Genomic DNA, 18098 nt, shown 5'->3' with positions numbered 1-18098 from the left:
CCATCCTGGTGCCAGAGGGAGCCGCCCTCGCCGGGCTCCGAGCCAGCTGCTGCCGTGCTGCTGGCTCTGGCTGGCGCAGCTTGTGGGGGAAGGTCGCGACCACTCACTCCCTTTCCCAGTGCTACGCCTGCATCGGGCAGTGAGGGGTTAACCCCAGGGATGGCTGAGCAGCCCGCACCATCCCCGCAAACAGGCACCTCCCCCCCCGCCCTGTGCCGGGGCCCGGGGCTCTGCAGCCGGCATGGGGGCCCTCGGGGCATGGGCAGAACAGCTGCCAGCAGCACCCAATGCTCCCGGTACCTGCTGGCTCCTGGCCTGGGATCCTGCCGTGCAGCGCCCGGCTGGCGGCAGAGCTGGCGAGCTGCTGGCTTGTGACACTGGCCTTGCCATGGGCAGTGCACGGGGCTCTGCCGGGCCGGAGGTGGCAGGTTCGAGTCCCCTGACGTGCTGTGCTGTGTGGAGGGATGCGGCTGCTCATGCTGAGACCCCCAGCAGAGTGGTTGGGGGGCCCCACTGCACACCAGGGTCTGGGCTCTCACTCGGGGCTGTGCCCTTTCCCATTGGGCCCGCCCCAGAGAGAGTGGGGTCAGCCCCCCCCAGGGGGTCAGGGATGGGGCGAAGGGCAGAGTCTGGAACTTCCAGTGACTGGCCGTAACCGTGGGGTAAACCCAGCAGGTCTGGGCCCTGCACCCCAGCTCGCAGGCGGCTGCCCGACGTGCCCCCGCTCCCGGGCGCTGGCCTCAGCCCCTCCCTCTCCCCGCCAGGTGACGGAGCTCAAGAGCCTGGCCAACCACGTGGTGGTGGGCAACGTCTCGTGCGAAACCAAGGACCTGTTTGCGGCGCTGCCGCAGGTGGTAGCTGTCGACATCAACGACCTGGGCACCATCAAGCTCAGCCTGGAGGTGAACTGGAAGTGAGTGGTCCGGGGGGCCCTGTCGGCCCGGCGCTGGGTGGCTCCGAAGGATGCTGGGGGCTGGGCTGTGGTGCTCGCTTTCCCGATGGCACTGCCCAAGGGTGGGGTCCTGGATCCAGATCGGGCGGGCGGTTGGCCCATGGCCCCTCTGGCAGGCCGTGGTTCCATCAGCTGCGCTGATCCCCTCCTGTGCTCCCCAGCATCGTGGCTAATGCTGCCGGGTGCGGGCAGCCTGCCCAGCCTCCCTCCCCCCGTGCCCTCTCTTGGGCTTCCCACCCGCCCCCCTTCCCTGCTTGCTGTCGCTTTCCTCCGCTCAGTGCCCGCGCCAGGTCAGAGCTCAGCGCTCTCCCCTGTGCTGCCCATGGCACCGGCGCTGCGCGTGGCAGGAGGATTGGGAGCCCAGCTCCAGTCCTGCGCCCAGCGGCCTCCCGCCTGCAGTGCCAGAGCTCCCAGCAACTCTCACCTCTGTGCTCTCGCCCCCAGCCCCTTCGACAAGGACGATCAGCCCTCAGCTGCCAGCACGGTCAACAAAGCATCCACTGTCAACAAGCGATTCTCCACCTACAACCAGAGCCCGCCCGACACGCCCTCCCTGCGGGAGCAGGCCTTCTATGTGAGTGCGCCTGCACGGGAGCTGGGGGCCGAGCGCGCTCTGGGAGGGGCCCTGCCTTCTCTGAGGGTCCCGCTGGGCCTGCGTGCTCCCAGCACCGTGGGGTGTCCGCGTGGGAGCGCAGGGCTCCCCAGTGCTCTGCGTGGGTCGCCTGTGGCCCATGCCCAGGTCAGCTCCACAGGGACGTGGCCTTCTGGGCTGCTGCTTCATTGATTTGCAGACGTCCTGCTAGGCCCCCCCGTGCCAGAGCCGCTGCACCCTGAGGATGGCAGATGGAGTAGCCAGGCAGCCCCAGCAGCCGGCTGGATGCCCCCTGAGCTCCCTGCTGACGGCTCCCTCTTCTCTCTGCCCAAGAGCCCAGAGTGGGCGGCCTCCAAGAAACCCGGGGGGGCCTTGCTGGACATCGTCCGCGAGACGCTACTTGAGAAACTGTCTCGGAGCTGCTCCTGCAGCCAGGGCTCCTCGGTCCAGCTCGGGAGATGCCCGCAGCGGGGCCGTGTAAGTTCGCTGGCTGGGGCCAGCCTGTAGCGTAGCCTGGGTGGTCTAGTCACCCCAGATAGCACTAGTCCCGGCTGCCTCCTGCTCGCTAGCACATCCGTAGGTCCTGGCCTTGGGAACCTGTCGGACAGGAATTCCCAGCCCCCGAACTGCTCCCTGGCCGGAGCAGCTGGGGCGTCTGCTGCCTCTGAGCTGGAGGGCTGGGACGGGAGGGAGCTGGCAGCGGCCCGTAGGCGCCAGGCCGGGCAGCCCCGGCCTGGCTGGGTTGGGATCCGAGTGTGAGGGGACGCCCCATTCCCCAGAGGCCTGGTCAGGCCCCTGCCAGCCTCTCCCTGCACGGACAAGCCTTCGCCTGAGGCTGCCCCGTGCCAAAGGTGGTGCAGTAGCTGCTTGCCATAGCTATAGAGCCTGCCCCTTGCCCTTTCCAGCCCAGTCCGTGCCCACAGTGAGACGCGCCTCCTTGCCCATCTCGTATTGCTCATGCTAGCCCCGCCGATGGGACCCGTTGCTCACGCCTGGGGTGGCTCTGGGGCTGCGTGTGTGTGTGTGGGGGGGGGGGGGTTAGGGGACCCGTTGCTCACGCCTGGGGTGGCTCTGGGGCTGCCCGCTGCGGGGGGGTTAGGGGACCCGTTGCTCACGCATGGGGTGGCTCTGGGGCTGTGGAGGGGGGGGGGTTAGGGGACCCGTTGCTCACGCCTGGGGTGGCTCTGGGGCTGCGGAGGGGGGTGGGTTAGGGGACCCGTTGCTCACGCCTGGGGTGGCTCTGGGGCTGCCTGCTGCAGGGGGAGGGGGTTAGGGGACCCGTTGCTCACGCCTGGGGTGGCTCTGGGGCTGCCCGCTGCGGGGGGGTTAGGGGCTGGAGGAAGGGCACAGAGCAGGGGCTGGCAGCCAGGACTCCTGGGTTCTATTCCCGGCTCTCAGTGGGGTGGATCAGTTACAGCAGGGTTGGACTCCCGGGCAGGGGATGGTGCAGGGAATACCCTGGAGATGGACCCAGCCCTGCTTTGATGGGACGTCCCCTTCCCAACACCCCCCTCGCCCTCTGTGGGGGCTGAAGCTGGGCCCTGTGCAGGGGGAATGTGGGCACTCGCACGGTGCGTGGGGGGTGTCGGTCTGCACAAGGCTCTCGTGTCCTGCTCCGGGGAGGGGGGATGGGGCTGGCGCAGGCTGGGCACCGGAGTACACACTGCGATGACCAGCCTGGCTCGCGGCGTGGGGCTCTGCTGGCCAGTGCCAGGTGGAGGCTACGCCCCCGGCCGGCCCCTTCCTCCCAGGCAGTCTGTCGGGGCCCAGCCGACATGACGGGGACCCTGGCCTGGAGGCTGGAGCAATGGTCTGCGGACGGGCCCCTGCCAGTGGCCCCACCGGGGAGGGTTTGGTTTGGTCCCACAGCCCTGCCCAGGGGGGAGCTGGCTGGGATGCTGGGGGTGACATGGAGTTGGGCTGGGCTGGTGTCCTCACAGTGACTCTGCCCTGCCCCCAGGCAGCTGGGAGACCCTGGGACTCAGCAGCTTGGGGCTGGACGGGGTCCGGGGCACCGGTGGGGTAGGGGAGCTGCTGAGGGGGGAGCAGGAGGCTGCTGGGACCCCAGTGAGACCCTGGCAGCGTGGGGGGCTGGAGAAAGCTCCATGCCGGCTGGTGTGAACCCCTGGTAGGGCGACCAGACAGCAAATGTGAAAAATCAGGACGGGGGTGGGGGGTAATAGGAGCCTATGTAAGAAAAAGCCCCAAATATCAGGACTGTCCCTATAAAATCGGGACATCTGGTCACCCTAACCCCTGGCGAGCAAATGTAGGTGGCTGTGGGGGTGATTGGTGGTGGCGGGTTGTGGTGTGTGTGTGTGTGGGGGGGGGTTTGGGATCAGAGGCTGGGTGGGGAGCTGGCATGGCTGAGGGGGGTGGACATGGTGGGAGACTGTGGCCAGGGGCTAGGCGGGAAGATGGCATGGCTGGGGGGGCAGGCGTGGCTTGTGGCTGTGGTCAGGGCTGGGAGGGAGTTGGCAGGGTGGATGTGTGTGGCTGGTGGCTGCATGGGGAGGCATGGCCAGGGGTTGCGGGGGAGGAGTTGGCAGGGTGGGTGGGTGTGGCTGGTGGCTGGGTAGGTGTGGCTGGCAGGGGCGGCTCTAGAAAATAGGCTGCCCCAAGCAGCGCGGTGTGCTGCGCCGCCCTTCCTCGGTCCCGCGGCGGGTCCCCTCTTCCCGCGGCTCCGGTTGAGCTCCCGCGGCAGGTCCACCGGAGCCCCGGGACGAGCGGACCTCCCGCGGGCACGGCTGCGGACGGTTCGCGGGTCCGGCAGCTCCGCTTGAGCTGCCGCAGTCATGCCTGCGGGAGGTCCAGCCGAGCCGCGGGACGAGCGCCCCCTCCGCAGTCATGCCTGCGGCAGGTCCGCTCGTCCGCGGCTCTGGACCTCCCGCAGGCATGACTGCGGCAGGTCCACCGGCCCAGCCTGCCGCCCCCTAGATTTGGCCGCCCTAGGCAACAGCTTGGTTTGCTGGTGCCTAGAGCCGCCCCTGGTGGCTGGTGGTTGCATGGGGGGCATGGCCAGGGGCTGGGTGAGTGTGGCTGCCGGCTGCGTGGGGAGGGCGTGGCCAGGGGCTGGGTGGGAGTGGCCAGGGCTGCGTGGGGAGGGCGTGGCCAGGGGCTGGGTGGGGAGTTGGCAGGGTGGGTGGGCGTGGCTGCTGGCTGCGTGGGGAGGGCGTGGCCAGGGCTGGGTGGGGAGTTGGCAGGGTGGGTGGGCGTGGCTGCTGGCTGCGTGGGGAGGGCGTGGCCAGGGCTGGGTGAGGAGTTGGCAGGGTGGGCGTGGCTGCTGGCTGCGTGGGGAGGGTGTGGCCAGGGCTGGGTGGGGAGTTGGCAGGGTGGGTGGGCGTGGCTGCTGGCTGCGAGGGGAGGGTGTGGCCAGGGGCTGGGTGGGGAGTTGTCAGGGTGGGTGGGCGTGGCTGCTGGGTGAGTGGGGAGGGTGTGGCCAGGGGCTGGGTGGGGAGTTGGCAGGGTGGGTGGGCGTGGCTGCTGGCTGGGTGGGGAGTGGCCAGGGACTGGGTGGGCGTGGCTGCTGGCTGCGAGGGGAGGGCGTGGCCAGGGCTGGGTGGGGAGTTGGCAGGGTGGGTGGGCGTGGCTGCTGGCTGCGTGGGGAGGGCGTGGCCAGGGCTGGGTGGGGAGTTGGCAGGGTGGGTGGACGTGGCTGTTGGCTGTGAGGGGAGGGCGTGGCCAGGTCTGGGTGGGGAGTTGGCAGGGTGGGTGGGCGTGGCTGGTGGCTGGGTAGGTGTGGCTGGTGGCTGCGTGGGGAGGGCGTGGCCAGGGCTGGGTGGGGAGTTGGCAGGGTGGGTGAGTGTGGCTGCTGGCTGCGTGGGGAGGGCGTGGCCGGAGCTGGGTAGGGAGTTGGCAGGGTGGGTGGGCGTGGCTGCTGGCTGCGAGGGGAGGGCGTGGCCAGGGCTGGGTGGGGAGTTGGCAGGGTGGCTGTGGCTGGCGGCTGTGGGGGTGATCGCTGGCAGCGGGGCGCGGCGGGGCCGGTGGCGAGGGGCTGTGCTGATGTGCTGTCTCTCTCTAGAACATGCTGCGGCGGCAGGAGGAGCTGGAGAACGGCACGGCCTGGTCTATCTCCTCGGAGTCATCAGACGATTCCTCCAGCCCCCAGCTGTCGGGCAGCGCCCGCCACGCCTCCCACAAGCCCATCGTACAGCCCGAGGTGCAGGCCTCCGCCCCCGCCATCGAGATCGCCTTCTCCCAGCAAGAGGAGGCGGGCGCCGCAGCCGAGCCACCCAGCCGGCAGGAGGAGCCAGGCAGCGCGAGGAAGGAGGTGGTGGCCAATGGGCACGTGCCCTACTCCCGGACTCTGAGCCACATCAGCGAGAGCAGCCTGGATGCGGCAGTGGATTGCAGGGAGGGCCCCAGCGCCCACAGGGAGCCTTCACCAGTTCCCCAGGACCCCAGCACCGGGGAGCTGCCTCCCCTGGAAACGGACGCCCTCCCCGAGGCCTCGAACCCGCTGGTGCCCTGGACAGGGCCGGACCGGGGCCCGGAGGCTGAGGCCTGTGGGGCTGGGCCTCAGGCTGAGGCCTGTGAGCCTGTGGTGGGGCGGGCTGAGGCCACTGTGTGCCAAGCTCTGGGGCCGCAGGAGCATGAGGTCTCCCTGGGCCGGCCAGTGGTGCTGCATCCAGTCTCAGAGGAGCCGGGGAGGCTGGCCCCAGCCCAGCCCTTGCCCCCCAGCCCAGCAGAGGTGCCAAGGCCCAAGCCTGTGGACTGCGGCCTGGAGGAGGCCATTGGCTCGCTGGGCTCGGCCCTGGACGACTATCGGGGGCAGTTCCCCGAGCTGCAGCCGCTGGAGCGGGAGCTGAAACGCCTGGAGGAGATCCTCATGGTAAGGGGGCAGCGGTGGGGCCTCGAGGATGGCGCCAGCCATGCGGGTCGGGGCCCAGCTCCTCCCCTTTCCACATGGGGCAGCGAATGTGCTTGGGCTGGGGACACTGGTTGATGGGCCCCTGGCGTCCGGTCGGATGGGGGGTGGAAGGGGTTTCGTCGTGGCGAGCGGGGTTTGGGGAGCAGGGCTAGGGAGCGTGGCCGGATCCCTGGGCAGACCGTGGGAGGATGGGCAGCAGATGCAGTGTGGCAGGGACTGTGGTGCCTAGAACCAGCTGCCGCAGTGTGGCCCAGTGCCACGGCATGGGTCCCGGCTGGCACAAGTGCAGGGCAGCAGCAGGGGACACAGTCTGCCCAGCCCCCACTCCGTACTGCCTTCCCCACAGCACAAGCAGGGCGTCTTCCTGAGCCGCGCCTCCAGCATGAGCCTGACGGTGGAGCACGCCCTGGAGAGCTTCAGCTTCCTCAACACCTCGGACATGGACGACTCGGAGGGCTCGGAGGAGGAGGCCAGCCGGAGCGAGCGGTGAGCCGGGTGGGGGTCTCTCCCTGGGGCACTGGCCCGGGCCGCCCCCCGTTCAGGAGGCCTGGGGCAGGGCAGCAGAACGTCCCTGTGGGTGGGTTCTGGTCCCAGGCGCTGACCCAGGGTGCCTGGCCTGGCCAGTTCCCTGCATGGGGGTGACCCAGGCCCCCCCGGTAGGGGTGGGCCACGTGCAGAGCTGGTCGCTGAGCTCAGGGAGTCAGACCGAGGCGCCAGGTTCGATCCCCGTTGCCCCCATCGGTACACGGGGCTTTGCTGCCGTCCCCGTCGATGTGCCCGGGAAGCCCAGCGCCTGCTGGCTATCGCCCCCTGGTGGCCAGGCCTGGCTCTCAGCGGCAGCCTCCTCCGCCAGCGGGACCCCGGTACTGCGGGGGTGCTGGGAGCCGGGGTGGCGCGCACAGCCTCGGCTTTGCCACCAGGGGCGCTGCAGAGCCAGGGCGGGCCCCCTAGTCCCCAGCGAGCGAGTTTGGGCAGGCTGTGCTGCAGCAGCACCACCTAGTGGTCAGGGTCCTAGAGTGCGGTCCGTATTCACTGCCTCCCCCCCCCCCCCCCCGGCTTTCCAGAGCTGGGGTGCAGAGGGGAGCCTGTGGCCCAGCTGCTGTCCCCTGCTCCCCCACACCCCGAGACGCGGGGGGCTGACTCCTTGAGGAAAGCAGAAATGGGTCTCAAACCCATCCAACTCCTTGTCCACTCTGAACCACGGGGATCTAGAGGTTAGACTAGCAACGGCCCCTGGCCCCAGGCTCTCTCCCACTCTGGGTGCTGCTGCACAACACGCTCCTTGGAGGCCCGGGGGACTGTTAGAGGAGGGTGTGAAGCCCAGGACTCCTGCCACAGGGTGGCAGCAGCTGTCAGGGGTTAGAGCAGAGGCCCAGGTTTCCTGGGGTCTGGGCTCGCAGGGCGGCAGTGGGTGCTGGGGGTTGGAGCAGAGGCCCAGGACTCCTGGGTCTGGGCTCGCAGGGCGGCAGTGGGTGCTGGGGGTTGGAGCAGAGGCCCAGGACTCCTGGGTCTGGGCTCGCAGGGCGGCAGTGGGTGCTGGGGGTTGGAGCAGAGGCCCAGGGCTCCTGGGGTCTGGGCTCGCAGGGCGGCAGTGGGTGCTGGGGGTTGGAGCAGAGGCCCAGGACTCCTGGGGTCTGGGCTCGCAGGGCGGCAGTGGGTGCTGGGGGTTGGAGCAGAGGCCCAGGACTCCTGGGGTCTGGGCTCGCAGGGCGGCAGTGGGTGCTGGGGGTGGAGCAGAGGCCCAGGACTCCTGGGGTCTGGGCTCGCAGGGCGGCAGTGGGTGCTGGGGTTGGAGCAGAGGCCCAGGACTCCTGGGGTCTGGGCTCGCAGGGCAGCAGTGGGTGCTGGGGGTTACAGCAGAGGCCCAGGACTCCTGGGTTCTGGGCTCGCAGGGCGGCAGTGGGTGCTGGGGTTGGAGCAGAGGCCCAGGACTCCTGGGGTCTGGGCTCGCAGGGCGGCAGTGGGTGCTGGGGGTTGGAGCAGAGGCCCAGGACTCCTGGGTTCTGGGCTCGCAGGGCGGCAGCGGGTGCTGGGGTTAGAGGAGAGGCCCAGGACTCCTGGGGTCTGGGCTCGCAGGGCGGCAGCGGGTGCTGGGGTTAGAGGAGAGGCCCAGGACTCCTGGGGTCTGGGCTCGCAGGGCGGCAGTGGGTGCTGGGGTTGGAGCAGAGGCCCAGGACTCCTGGGGTCTGGGCTCGCAGGGCGACAGTGGGTGCTGGGGGTTGGAGCAGAGGCCCAGGACTCCTGGGTTCTGTTCCTGGCTTTGCTGTTGACTCACTGAGTGGCCTCTCTGTAATGTGGCTGGCACTGCCCACCCCAGGGGACCAAAGGGCTCAGTCACTGGGGGCTGGGTGCGCTGGGGGGCCTCAGCTGCCCTGGGAGCTGCCCCAGGAGCCTGGGGGCAGAACCCACTCGAGCAGGGTGAGAGCTTTCCACCCGCATGGCCAGGGGCTCCCACGACCACTTCCCAGGTGTGACCCCAGTCCCTGGAGCGCCCCACCTGCCTCTCCATGCACAGAGGGGCCTGCTGCCCCACGGCTGTGCCTGCGTGTCACTGAGTGCTGGGGCCGTTGGGGGTGGGGATGAGCGTGCGTGTTGTCTGCGGGCTCGGCAGCAGCAGGGTGCTCAATAGGGTAGGTCCTACGTAAACCGTGGCTCTTTTTAAATTCCTTTGTTGCAAGTTCACCTGCAGCAGAACTGGAAGGATTTAAGCCCCAGCCCTGCGAGCTGGAGGCTGTTCCTCGGGGCCGGACAGTTAGCGCCTGTGGCTGAGGTGGGGGGGGTCCCCTTGCTTTGTGGGTGTGTGTTTACGTGTCCCCCCCGTTCCTGCAGGAGGGCTGGCGGGGCCCGTGCTGCGGGTGGGGCATTGGGAGGCTGCGAGGTGACGGCCGAGGACACCGGCACGTGCAGCGGCTCCGAGGGCAGCTCTGACCCCATGAGCACTGGCAATGAGTTCCTGGACAGGGCCGTGGTGCTGCACCTCAGTAACTGCAACCACCTGCTGCTGGTGAGTGTGTGGGACAGGAAGCCGTGTGGCAGGGGGCATCTGCTGGCACGCGGGGCTGTGGCCTTGCTGAGGGCTCCTGCAGAATCGGGGGGTGCCAGGGCGCCAGGCTGGCAACCTTTGGCATGCCTGGTGGGGTGGCACTGGCGCTCAGCCAGCCCAAGCACAGACTCCCCCTTGGCCAACACCGAGGGACGCTGCGGCCTGGCATGAACCGTGAGAGCTGCTGCCCCCAGCTCTGAAGGCAGCTCCCGGCGTGCCATGCTCCCCAACGGGCGCGCTGGGAGTGTGCAGGCACCCCCAGGCACTGATCCCGCCCCCAAGCGCTGACATGTCTGTGACTTGCAGAAACTGGGCACATTTGGGCCGCTGCGGTGCCGGGAGATGTACGCCCTGGACAAGCTGATGAGGGAAGCGCAGGTTCTGGAGATTGTCTGCCAGCTGACGGAGGAGAAATCGGGGGCGGCCAACGCTGCAGCGGAAGGTAAAGGCCCTGGCACAGTGCCCATCCCAGGCCCACCAACGGGCACCCCGGGGCACTGCCTGCCAGGGCATGGGCTGGGGTCTGTGCTGGGCTCCCTGTCGCGGTCCCCCGTGCTGGGCGCGGGTGGCCCTGACCGTGTCTCTGCCCACAGTGGTGCAGTTCTCCACCCGGAAGGAGGGGGTGCTGGCCCTCTGGGACCGCTGCGTGGAGCAGCCCAATGTGTACACCTGCCCTGTGGAGCGGTTCCTGCGCACCCTCAGTGCCCAGTATGCAGCGCCCGTGGCTGAGCGGCAGCCGGGCCTGGCAGACTCAGGTGAGTGCAGTCTCGGGACACCCCGCTCTGCCTGGATGGGCTGAGAGCCCTGGGCAATGGCTCAGCTCCGATTGGCCATCTCTGGCTCCCCCGCCCAGGCCCAGAGCGACTCTGAGAGCCGAGAAAAGAAGCCAGGAGTCCTGCCTCCCAGTCCTCTGCTTTGGCTAGCCTGTCCCGCCCCTCCGGAAATGCCAGTGGTGGCAAAGTACCAACCTGCAGGAGGGGGCTGTCTTGGTGCCAGCCCAGCCGGCCTTGGGGCTTTGTGCCAGCGAGGTGCCCGGGTGGCCGAGGGGTGCTGACCCGGTGCCCTCTCCCTGCAGTGTGCGTGAAGCTCGTGGAGGACGTGCTGGACCGGCGGCTGCCCAAGCGCCCCGGGAGCAGCCAGGGTGAGCAGCTCACCATCTTCCAGTACTGGAGCCACTTCGAGTCACTCCATGTGTCTACACTGGATGCTTACATCATGGAGCTGGCTGAAGAAGGTAAGAGCCTGCAGTCCCCTCATAGCTCCAGCGCTGGCACAGGCGGGGCGCTGGTGTGGTTCCCATGCTCGAGGGGTGGGTGGTACCAGTGCTGGTACAGGCAGGGCGCTGGTGTGGTTCCCATGCTCGAGGGGTGGGTGGTACCGGTGCTGGTACAGGCAGGGCGCTGGTGCGGGTTCTGTGTTCGAGGGGTGGGTGGTACCGGTGCTGGCACAGGCAGGGCGCTAGTGCGGGTTCTGTGTTCGAGGGGTGGGTGGTACCGGTGCTGGTACAGGCGGGGCGCTGGTGCGGTTCCCATGCTCGAGGGGTGGGTGGTACCGGTGCTGGCACAGTCAGGGCGCTGGTGCAGTTCCTGTGCTGGAGGGGTGGGTGGTACCGGCGCTGGCACAGGTGGAGTGTTGGTGCAGGTTCTGTGCTGGAGGGGTGGGTGGTACCAGCGCTGGCACAGGTGGGACGTTGGTGCAGGTTCTGTGCTGGAGGGGTGGGTGGTACTGGTGCTGGCACAGGCGGGGCGCTGGTGCGGGTTCTGTGTTCGAGGGGGGGGTGGTACCAGTGCTGGCACAGGCAGAGCGCTGGCACGGGTCCTGTGCTGGAGGGGCGGGTGGTACCGGTGCTGGCACAGGCTGGGCGCTGGTGCAGTTCCTGTGCTGGAGGGGTGGGTGGTACCAGTGCTGGCACAGGTGGGACGTTGGTGCGGGTTCTGTGCTGGAGGGGTGGGTGGTACCGGTGCTGGCACAGGCGGGGCGCTGGTGTGGGTTCTGTGTTTGAGGGGTGGGTGGTACCAGCGCTGGCACAGGCGGGGCGCTGGTGCAGGTTCTGTGTTCGAGGGGTGGGTGGTACCGTCGTTGGCACAGGCGGGGCGCTGGTGCAGGTTCTGTGTTCGAGGGGTGGGTGGTACCGCCGTTGGCACAGGCGGGGCGCTGGCGCAGTTCCCCTGCTCTGAGTCGTTAGATGGCCCAGCACCCACTGTGCCAGTGCAGCAGACAGCACCAGACTGTCTCTGGCACCTGCCTGTGCCAGCTCGCTGGCAGGCCAAGACTGAGCCAGGCTGTGCGCCACGATGGCCCAAGGTGCCGTGGGGCTGGGCGGAGCTGCTCCTGCCAACTGGCCCAGGGCTGCCGGCCCCTGCTTGTGTGCTCAGGGCTGCCGGCCCCTGCCTGTGTGCTCAGGCCTCCCCCGGCTCATTCTCCCTCTGCCTGCGGATCATGCAGCGCGGCTGGGATCCGGCCCCTCGCTCTTCCCTGCCAGGCCCAGCTCTGCCACCGGTGCGGGGCGCCCACCTTCCCATCCCTCTGGTCTTTGTGGGAGCCAGGCCGGCCCCCCAGGGCACAAGTGGGGCTCCCCAGCTGTGCTGCGGCTGTTCTCACCCCCCCTCTCTGCAGTGCTGCTGGCCCAGAGCCTGAACTCGGACGACCAGGATGTGGTGCTGAAGGCGCTGAAGCGAGTGCCCGAGAGCCGGCTCAAGAAGGACGGGCTGAAGGCCATGAGCTCGCTGCTCATCGAGGGGAACAGCAAAGTCGTCAGCGCCGTGTCCGCCCAGCTGCGCAGCCTCGCCGAGAGCCCTCGCTTCCGGGAACGGGTGAGTGCAGGGCCCTGCCCCCCTGCCAGGCTGGGAATGGGGCACGGGGGGGCCAGGGGGGTACCAGCTTATCTCAGAGGCTCTGCCCACGCCCTGCGGTGCTGATCTCTGTGTCCCCCAGGCCCTCGTGTGGTACTTGGAGCAGCTGGAAGATGAAGAGGCGCAGATGCGAATCGCCAGCTGCGCAGCCCTGGGGTGTCTCAAGGTAAGTGCAGCCCCCACATCTCGTCTGCATGGGGGTCGATGGCAGAGAGCAGCTGCCAAGGCCTTGCCCCTCTCACCGCTGGGACATTGTGTCCATGGGGGATGACGTGGGGCCCGGGCTAGTGCAGCGGAGGGGAAATTGCCCAGATCCTCCCTGTACCCTGCTGCCGGTGGGACCTCAGTGGCCTCCCCTCCTAGGCACAATGGCAGCAGCATCCTGCATGTGCTGGAGTCCGGAGAGCCAGGGCAATGGCGGAGCTCACCCTGTGCGGGTGGCTGTGGAGGGGAGGGGAACAGGGAGGGAGGTGGTGGAGCCCTAGCGAGACTGGGATAGACACAGGCAGCAGGAAGGAGGTGGCCTGTCCCCAGCCCGGAGAAGCCATGAGATGCGTCCGCACAGGGGAGGAGTCAGGAGGCAGCTCCACCCACCACTTGGGCAGCGGGGAGGGTGGGGGCAGGGACACAGCTGGCCCAGAGCAGCCCATGGGGGGGCCTGTCTTGGCCGACTGCTTGCAGGGGGCGAGCGTGGAGCTCTGGGACTGGTCCCTGGGTCCCTCGCTCTGCCAGAACCAAGGCAGGACCACAGAGACCTTGTTCCCACCCTCCACCTGTCTTCCTGGCCCCTGGCCTGCCCATGCTGCCCTCCCCCGGTGCTGGGAGTGCAGGCAGGGCAAGGATGGGCACAGCGTTGCCATCGCAGGCGCATGCTCAGCGCCGTGTCGGCCTCTCCCGGCAGGCCAAAGAAAGCATCGAGCAGCTGGTGTATCTGTGCCAAACGGACAAGGAGGACGTGCGGGAGGCAGCCAAGCAGAGCCTGATGCTATGCGGTGAGTGCCCCGCTGCACACCTGGGCCTGGAGCGGCTCCTCTGGGTGGCACCAAAGCCAGACCCTGCTCGCACCCCCTTGGCACATGGGGGTACCATCCCGGTGCCAGAGCTGATCCTAGAGCGAGGCTCCCCGGTCCTGTCCATGCTAGACCCTGGCTGCAGGTGAGGGCACAGTGGACCAGCTGGATATGTCCTAGGCCTTGGGTCCATGCCCCGCTCCATGAGCTCAGGCTTGCCATACCGCCAGGCTCCCACCTCGCCTGCTGCCGGTGCCACCCGTGGGCCTGGCCGGGGCGAGAGCAGCAGCAGCCCCTAGCTAATGTCAGCAGGTGCCCTGAGAACGCGAAGCGCTAAGTGTCACTGTTATTTATTATCATTTATTAGATGGCACTGAGAGAACCATCTGATTGGCTAACTAGGCTTCCGGGTCGTGACAGCAGCTGCACAGGTCGGGACGTGTTGGCCAGATTCGTTCCCGCTCCCCCATTCCTGCTGCTTGGCTCACGAGTGTCTCTTGTTTTGGACCCTGTCGGCCATGTCCTTTTAGCCTGTGTCTTTGCTGTGTGTGGAACCCCAGTTCTGTGGCACTCCCCGAATGTGTCGGCATGTAGTGTACAAACCTCAGCCCTGCTGGTGTGTGCGTGCGTGCGTGCTGCCCCCTAGTGGCTGCAGCCTGCACGGGCTCTGCCAGCTGAGGGCCTTCCCCTTGGTAGAACTGTTTGAGGGCAGTGGTGCCGGAGCTGAGTGCCCTGGGTTCCATCTGCCCCCTCCCCGGGATTCTCTATTATTACAATGGACATTGAGCAGAAGAGTCCTGTAGAAGCCAGCCGTGTGCATCAGCCCCAAGCTCTCAGTAAGCTGCAGGCTGAGCAGGGGGGAGCCAAGAACCCTGCTCTCCTGACTGCCTTCCTGGGCCCCTGCTCAGCTGGGCCAAGGCCTGAGTGGAGGGGGCCTGGGAAGGGGGCCTGCTGCGTGGCTGGGTGACTGACCGTGGCGTGTGTTTGCAGGGGAAGATGGTAAATCAGCTCACCGGCGGCTGGAGGAGACTCTGACCAGCTTCCCGAGGATCTTCGCGCCAGGCAGCATGGCCAGCACAGCCTTCTGAGACACCTGTGATCCCTTTGGGGTGAAGGCACCAGGGAGCTGCTGGAGGCTCTCAGCCTGGGCCCAGCTCCCATCCCTTGGGACCATGCAGCAGTATTAGTACCTCCCTGCCAGCCCGACACACCCCACTCACTGCCTTACGGGGCACAGCTTTCCCTCCCCCCGGCACTGTGCCAGAGGGGCTGCTGGGCCCACCACCGTGGAGACGTGGGGCTTCGGACACTCCCCTCCCCTCCAACTTGCTTTTCTATTTCAACTTGCTAGGTGGGGCCAGAGCTTGTGCGCCCCTGCTGGAGCCTGGGTGGGCCCGTGAAGTCTGCATTGGGACTCCTTCCAGTAGCTCGCAGGCTGCTCCGACTTCCCCAGATGGACATGCACTTTGAGACGATGTTGTTCCTTTCCGGGAGCTCCCTTTGCTGTGGGCACCGTCCTCCTTCAGCGCCTGGAGTCCCCGGGACTCAAATAAAAGGAGACATAGATATTAATATATTCTGCTGGCGTATCTTCTTTTCAGCTCCAAGGGCCTCCCCCTCCCCTGCCTTGCCCGCAGGGACCCACAGCTGAGCCTTCCCCTGATGTTAGTCATCATTTTTAAAGCAGGGTGGGGGAGAGGAGCAACACAGAGGGGACAGATGGACAGAACCTGTCACCTTTTTGGTTTATTTTATTTTTTATTTACTGAGTTTTGCAGAAAAGCAAAAGCAAAAAAATCTTTTCTATAAAGTCTCTATAAATCTATATATAATGTAATTACAGAGAATGGCTAATTTTGATTTTAAACCAGAAATAAAAATAAACCTTTAATGAGCAAAGGTGTCGCTTTGTGAGAGTTTTGCCTGGGGCAGAAGTAGAGGCTAGTGGTTAAAGCGGCGGGGCTGGAGTTCGGCAGCAAGGTCTTGTGAGCAGAGCCGGGATTAGCTGTGGGCCCTGGGAAAGTTCTGTGCTGCTTGCCCACTTCTAAAACAGGGGTGCCCGTCTTCCTGGAGATGAGCTTGTTAGAGCACTTCAGGAGCCTCATTCCTAGAAATGTGAAGTGGTTGGTCCCTGCCCTGTTTGGAGCTAGCGCTCAGCACCCTGCTGCCTGTGGGCAGCTGGAGGAGAGATGCTTTGGAGGAGGGTGGATAGCAAGTGTATTTTTTCCACAATGCAGCATGGTAGAAATGATCCAAGAAGTGAACCCCACAGCACAAGGACCCCTCTCCCTTGAGGCAGCCGGCAGGATGCTATACTGGGCCTGAGCAATGCACCTCCTATTTACTTACAGCACAATGCAGGCAGCTGCCCAGCGGAGCTGGCTGGAAAGACTGTGCAGTGTTTTGGCTGGTTTTGCTTTTGCAGCCAGCTCCTTGTGTGAAGCGCCTGCTCAGAGGGGAACCCACTGCTTCTAGGCACTGCGTGAAGCCCAGAAGGGACCGTGGGCTGCAAGGACAGGATATGCCTGACCTGTAGTGTTGGCTGGCACAGCTGGAGGAGTAGCAGCCAGAGTATTTTTCTGAATGTAACCCCCGCCCCCCAATGAGTCCGCATCTAACCCTCTGCCTGTTAATGACTGTCGGCTGTCACACACCGCTCCGTATGTGCCACCCTGCACAGAGAAGCGTGTGTGAAGAGCCTGAGAACACTGGGGGATGGGTGGCCCATGCTGTCCTGTTGGGTGTCAGGGAGCAGAAGCAAATCATGGGCCTGTCATCTCCTCCCTCCCCTGCAGCAGAAACACCAGCGCAGCAGGCTCTTTGTGGAAGGGCACAGATCCAGCGCTTTCCTGGGGCAGCTGCTGCAGCCAGCCACAGAAGCCTCCCTTGAGAAAGGGGGCCAGATGCACCATTAGCTTGTGCAGTGTTCCAGCCAGAGGGGAGCTGGAAGCTGCCCACGCTGCCTGTCTCAGCTCAGCCCTCTGCTCAGTGGGCTTGTTAAATCTTTGGGGAGATCAGGCCCAAGGAGAGGGCGGGGCAGCAGGAGGAGACCGGGTCAGATTCCCCGCTCCAGCGGGAGCCATGTAACACCCACTGAGTGGGGTGGAGGGAGACCTGAGTCCCCCATTTCAGATTGCTGGCATTCGTACTGCAGCTCAACTTTAAGGGGACGGTCAAAACGTAGGCTAGATAAACAGGCTTTTAATAAATCCTCCTGTTTCCAGTTCCAATGACCAGTTCTTCCCCAAAGTGTGTGCAGCTCTGACACAGCCGGGCAAAGACCTGAAAGGGGAACTGACTGCAGCGACCGTCACCCCTGAGCTGTGGGAAATGCAGCAAGGACCCAGAGCATCAATAACAACGAGCCAAGTGGAATTTGAAACCACTTTAAAAGAGGCCTTGGATCATTATTTTTTAAACAGGAAACAGAGATTTTCTCCTTCACTGAACTCCACAAAAACTGAAAGAATTTTGCATAAGTTTAAAACCAAAAAAGTCACTAGCTGGCAGACTGGGTACAGAAATCTTCCTCCAAAAGCTGACTGGGCAAGCTGAAGAGATGGACAGCTGTACTGCAGTGCTGCTCCCAGCCTGACCGAGGCTTGATAAAGGGCGCAGGTTCATGCACAGGAAACGAGAAGCTGCCTTTGGTAATGGGATGCAGAACTCTCTGCCCTCTCCTATGCTTGTAAGTAGCAGACAGATGCTGCTGGGTCAGTGCTCACTCGGTGGGAGCTAGGCAGCAGCATGCCAGTCTCCCCGTGATACATGTGGCATCTCAGAGGCATCCGTTACTCACTGCTCTTGCCAGGAGCAGCCAGACGTTATCGACGGCCCAGGAGGGATTTGTGAAGAATTCTTGCCCTGCTGCTCAGTACCGTGTTAATGGGGAAGAGAGGGGACTCTCTGACTGAGATGTCCCCTTTCCAGCTCCTGCAGCTCCCCATGTGACAGTCGCTACTGAAACTTTTTTGAGCCTCTCTAACTTTCCCAGAGCCCTAAATAATGCGGGGAGGGGGCTCCTTTTACTTGTTCTCCCTCGACCCTGTAGGGCAACCTCATTGCTCTACTTTGCCAATGCCCTGTGACAGGAGCATACAGTGGCACCCTCGGGTTAATCAGAGGTGATGGAACTGGGGGCCAGCACTCCCTCTGGTGTAAGATTTCTCTGTCCCCTGAAGAGATTTTGCATTTGGGGCAGCACGACTGGAAACGGTTCTATTACCAGTACACAGTGAAGCTGCTCTCCATTCATGCTTTGCCCGTCAGGGTTCACATTCCTGTCACGCCACCTGGTCTCCCTTGGGTGGCACAAAGGGAGGAATTCAGATTCCCCCCAATTCCTGCAGCTGAACCCTGCAAAGTGTTCTGTTAAACCAAGTCACGTCTCTGAATACTGCTCTCCCAGTGACCCCTGAGATTGCTGTAACTGGGAGAAATCTGAGAAAAAGCACTTTGTGCCTGTCTCCTTAATTACTTGCCTTGTATCCCTGGGCAGTCCCCCCTTGGGTCTGTGGGCCTCACAGCTAAAGAAGAAACACGTTCAAAAATACAAAAATGCTGCTGTAAAACTACCCGTGAAAACCAAGGCATTGTGATCCCAGCGCCACACCTGGACGTGCGCACTTAGAGGCAAACACAGCTCACTGTTGGGAAACCCAGGCTTCCTGAAGTTCAAGGGCTTTATTCAACAGTTTAAATGCCTGAGGGGGGATTGCTTAACAAAATGGGTCGCGGGGGAATCAGTGGCACGGTGTGTTGAACAACAGTGGGCTGCTC

At 65.2% G+C, this 18098-nt stretch overlaps 1 protein-coding gene across 8 annotated transcripts in view; it reads left to right on the top strand.

Moving 5' to 3' along the window:
* The window catches only part of RIPOR1 (RHO family interacting cell polarization regulator 1), a 110824-nt gene extending 95604 nt beyond the window's left edge, over positions 1 to 15220 (top strand). For 7 of the 8 annotated variants that reach the window (XM_044986722.1, XM_044986725.1, XM_044986718.1 and 4 more), the window contains 12 exons: positions 765 to 913; positions 1397 to 1526; positions 5566 to 6375; positions 6761 to 6900; positions 9244 to 9418; positions 9764 to 9899; positions 10051 to 10212; positions 10533 to 10691; positions 12074 to 12270; positions 12392 to 12475; positions 13211 to 13301; positions 14310 to 15220. In XM_044986722.1, the coding sequence (XP_044842657.1) occupies positions 765 to 913; positions 1397 to 1526; positions 5566 to 6375; positions 6761 to 6900; positions 9244 to 9418; positions 9764 to 9899; positions 10051 to 10212; positions 10533 to 10691; positions 12074 to 12270; positions 12392 to 12475; positions 13211 to 13301; positions 14310 to 14407 (2331 nt within the window). In that variant the 3' untranslated portion in view covers positions 14408 to 15220. Of the gene's footprint in view, positions 1 to 764; positions 914 to 1396; positions 1527 to 5565; positions 6376 to 6760; positions 6901 to 9243; positions 9419 to 9763; positions 9900 to 10050; positions 10213 to 10532; positions 10692 to 12073; positions 12271 to 12391; positions 12476 to 13210; positions 13302 to 13686; positions 13751 to 14309 lie in introns of all 8 variants that reach the window. The other variant, XM_044986719.1, reaches the window with a different exon arrangement.
* The last annotated feature ends 2878 nt before the right edge of the window (positions 15221 to 18098 follow it).

The sequence above is a fragment of the Mauremys mutica genome, chromosome 14 (genome assembly GCF_020497125.1).
Source record: "Mauremys mutica isolate MM-2020 ecotype Southern chromosome 14, ASM2049712v1, whole genome shotgun sequence".
Taxonomy (NCBI): Eukaryota; Metazoa; Chordata; order Testudines; family Geoemydidae; genus Mauremys; species Mauremys mutica.
This window is presented reverse-complemented; position numbering and strand designations above follow the sequence as displayed.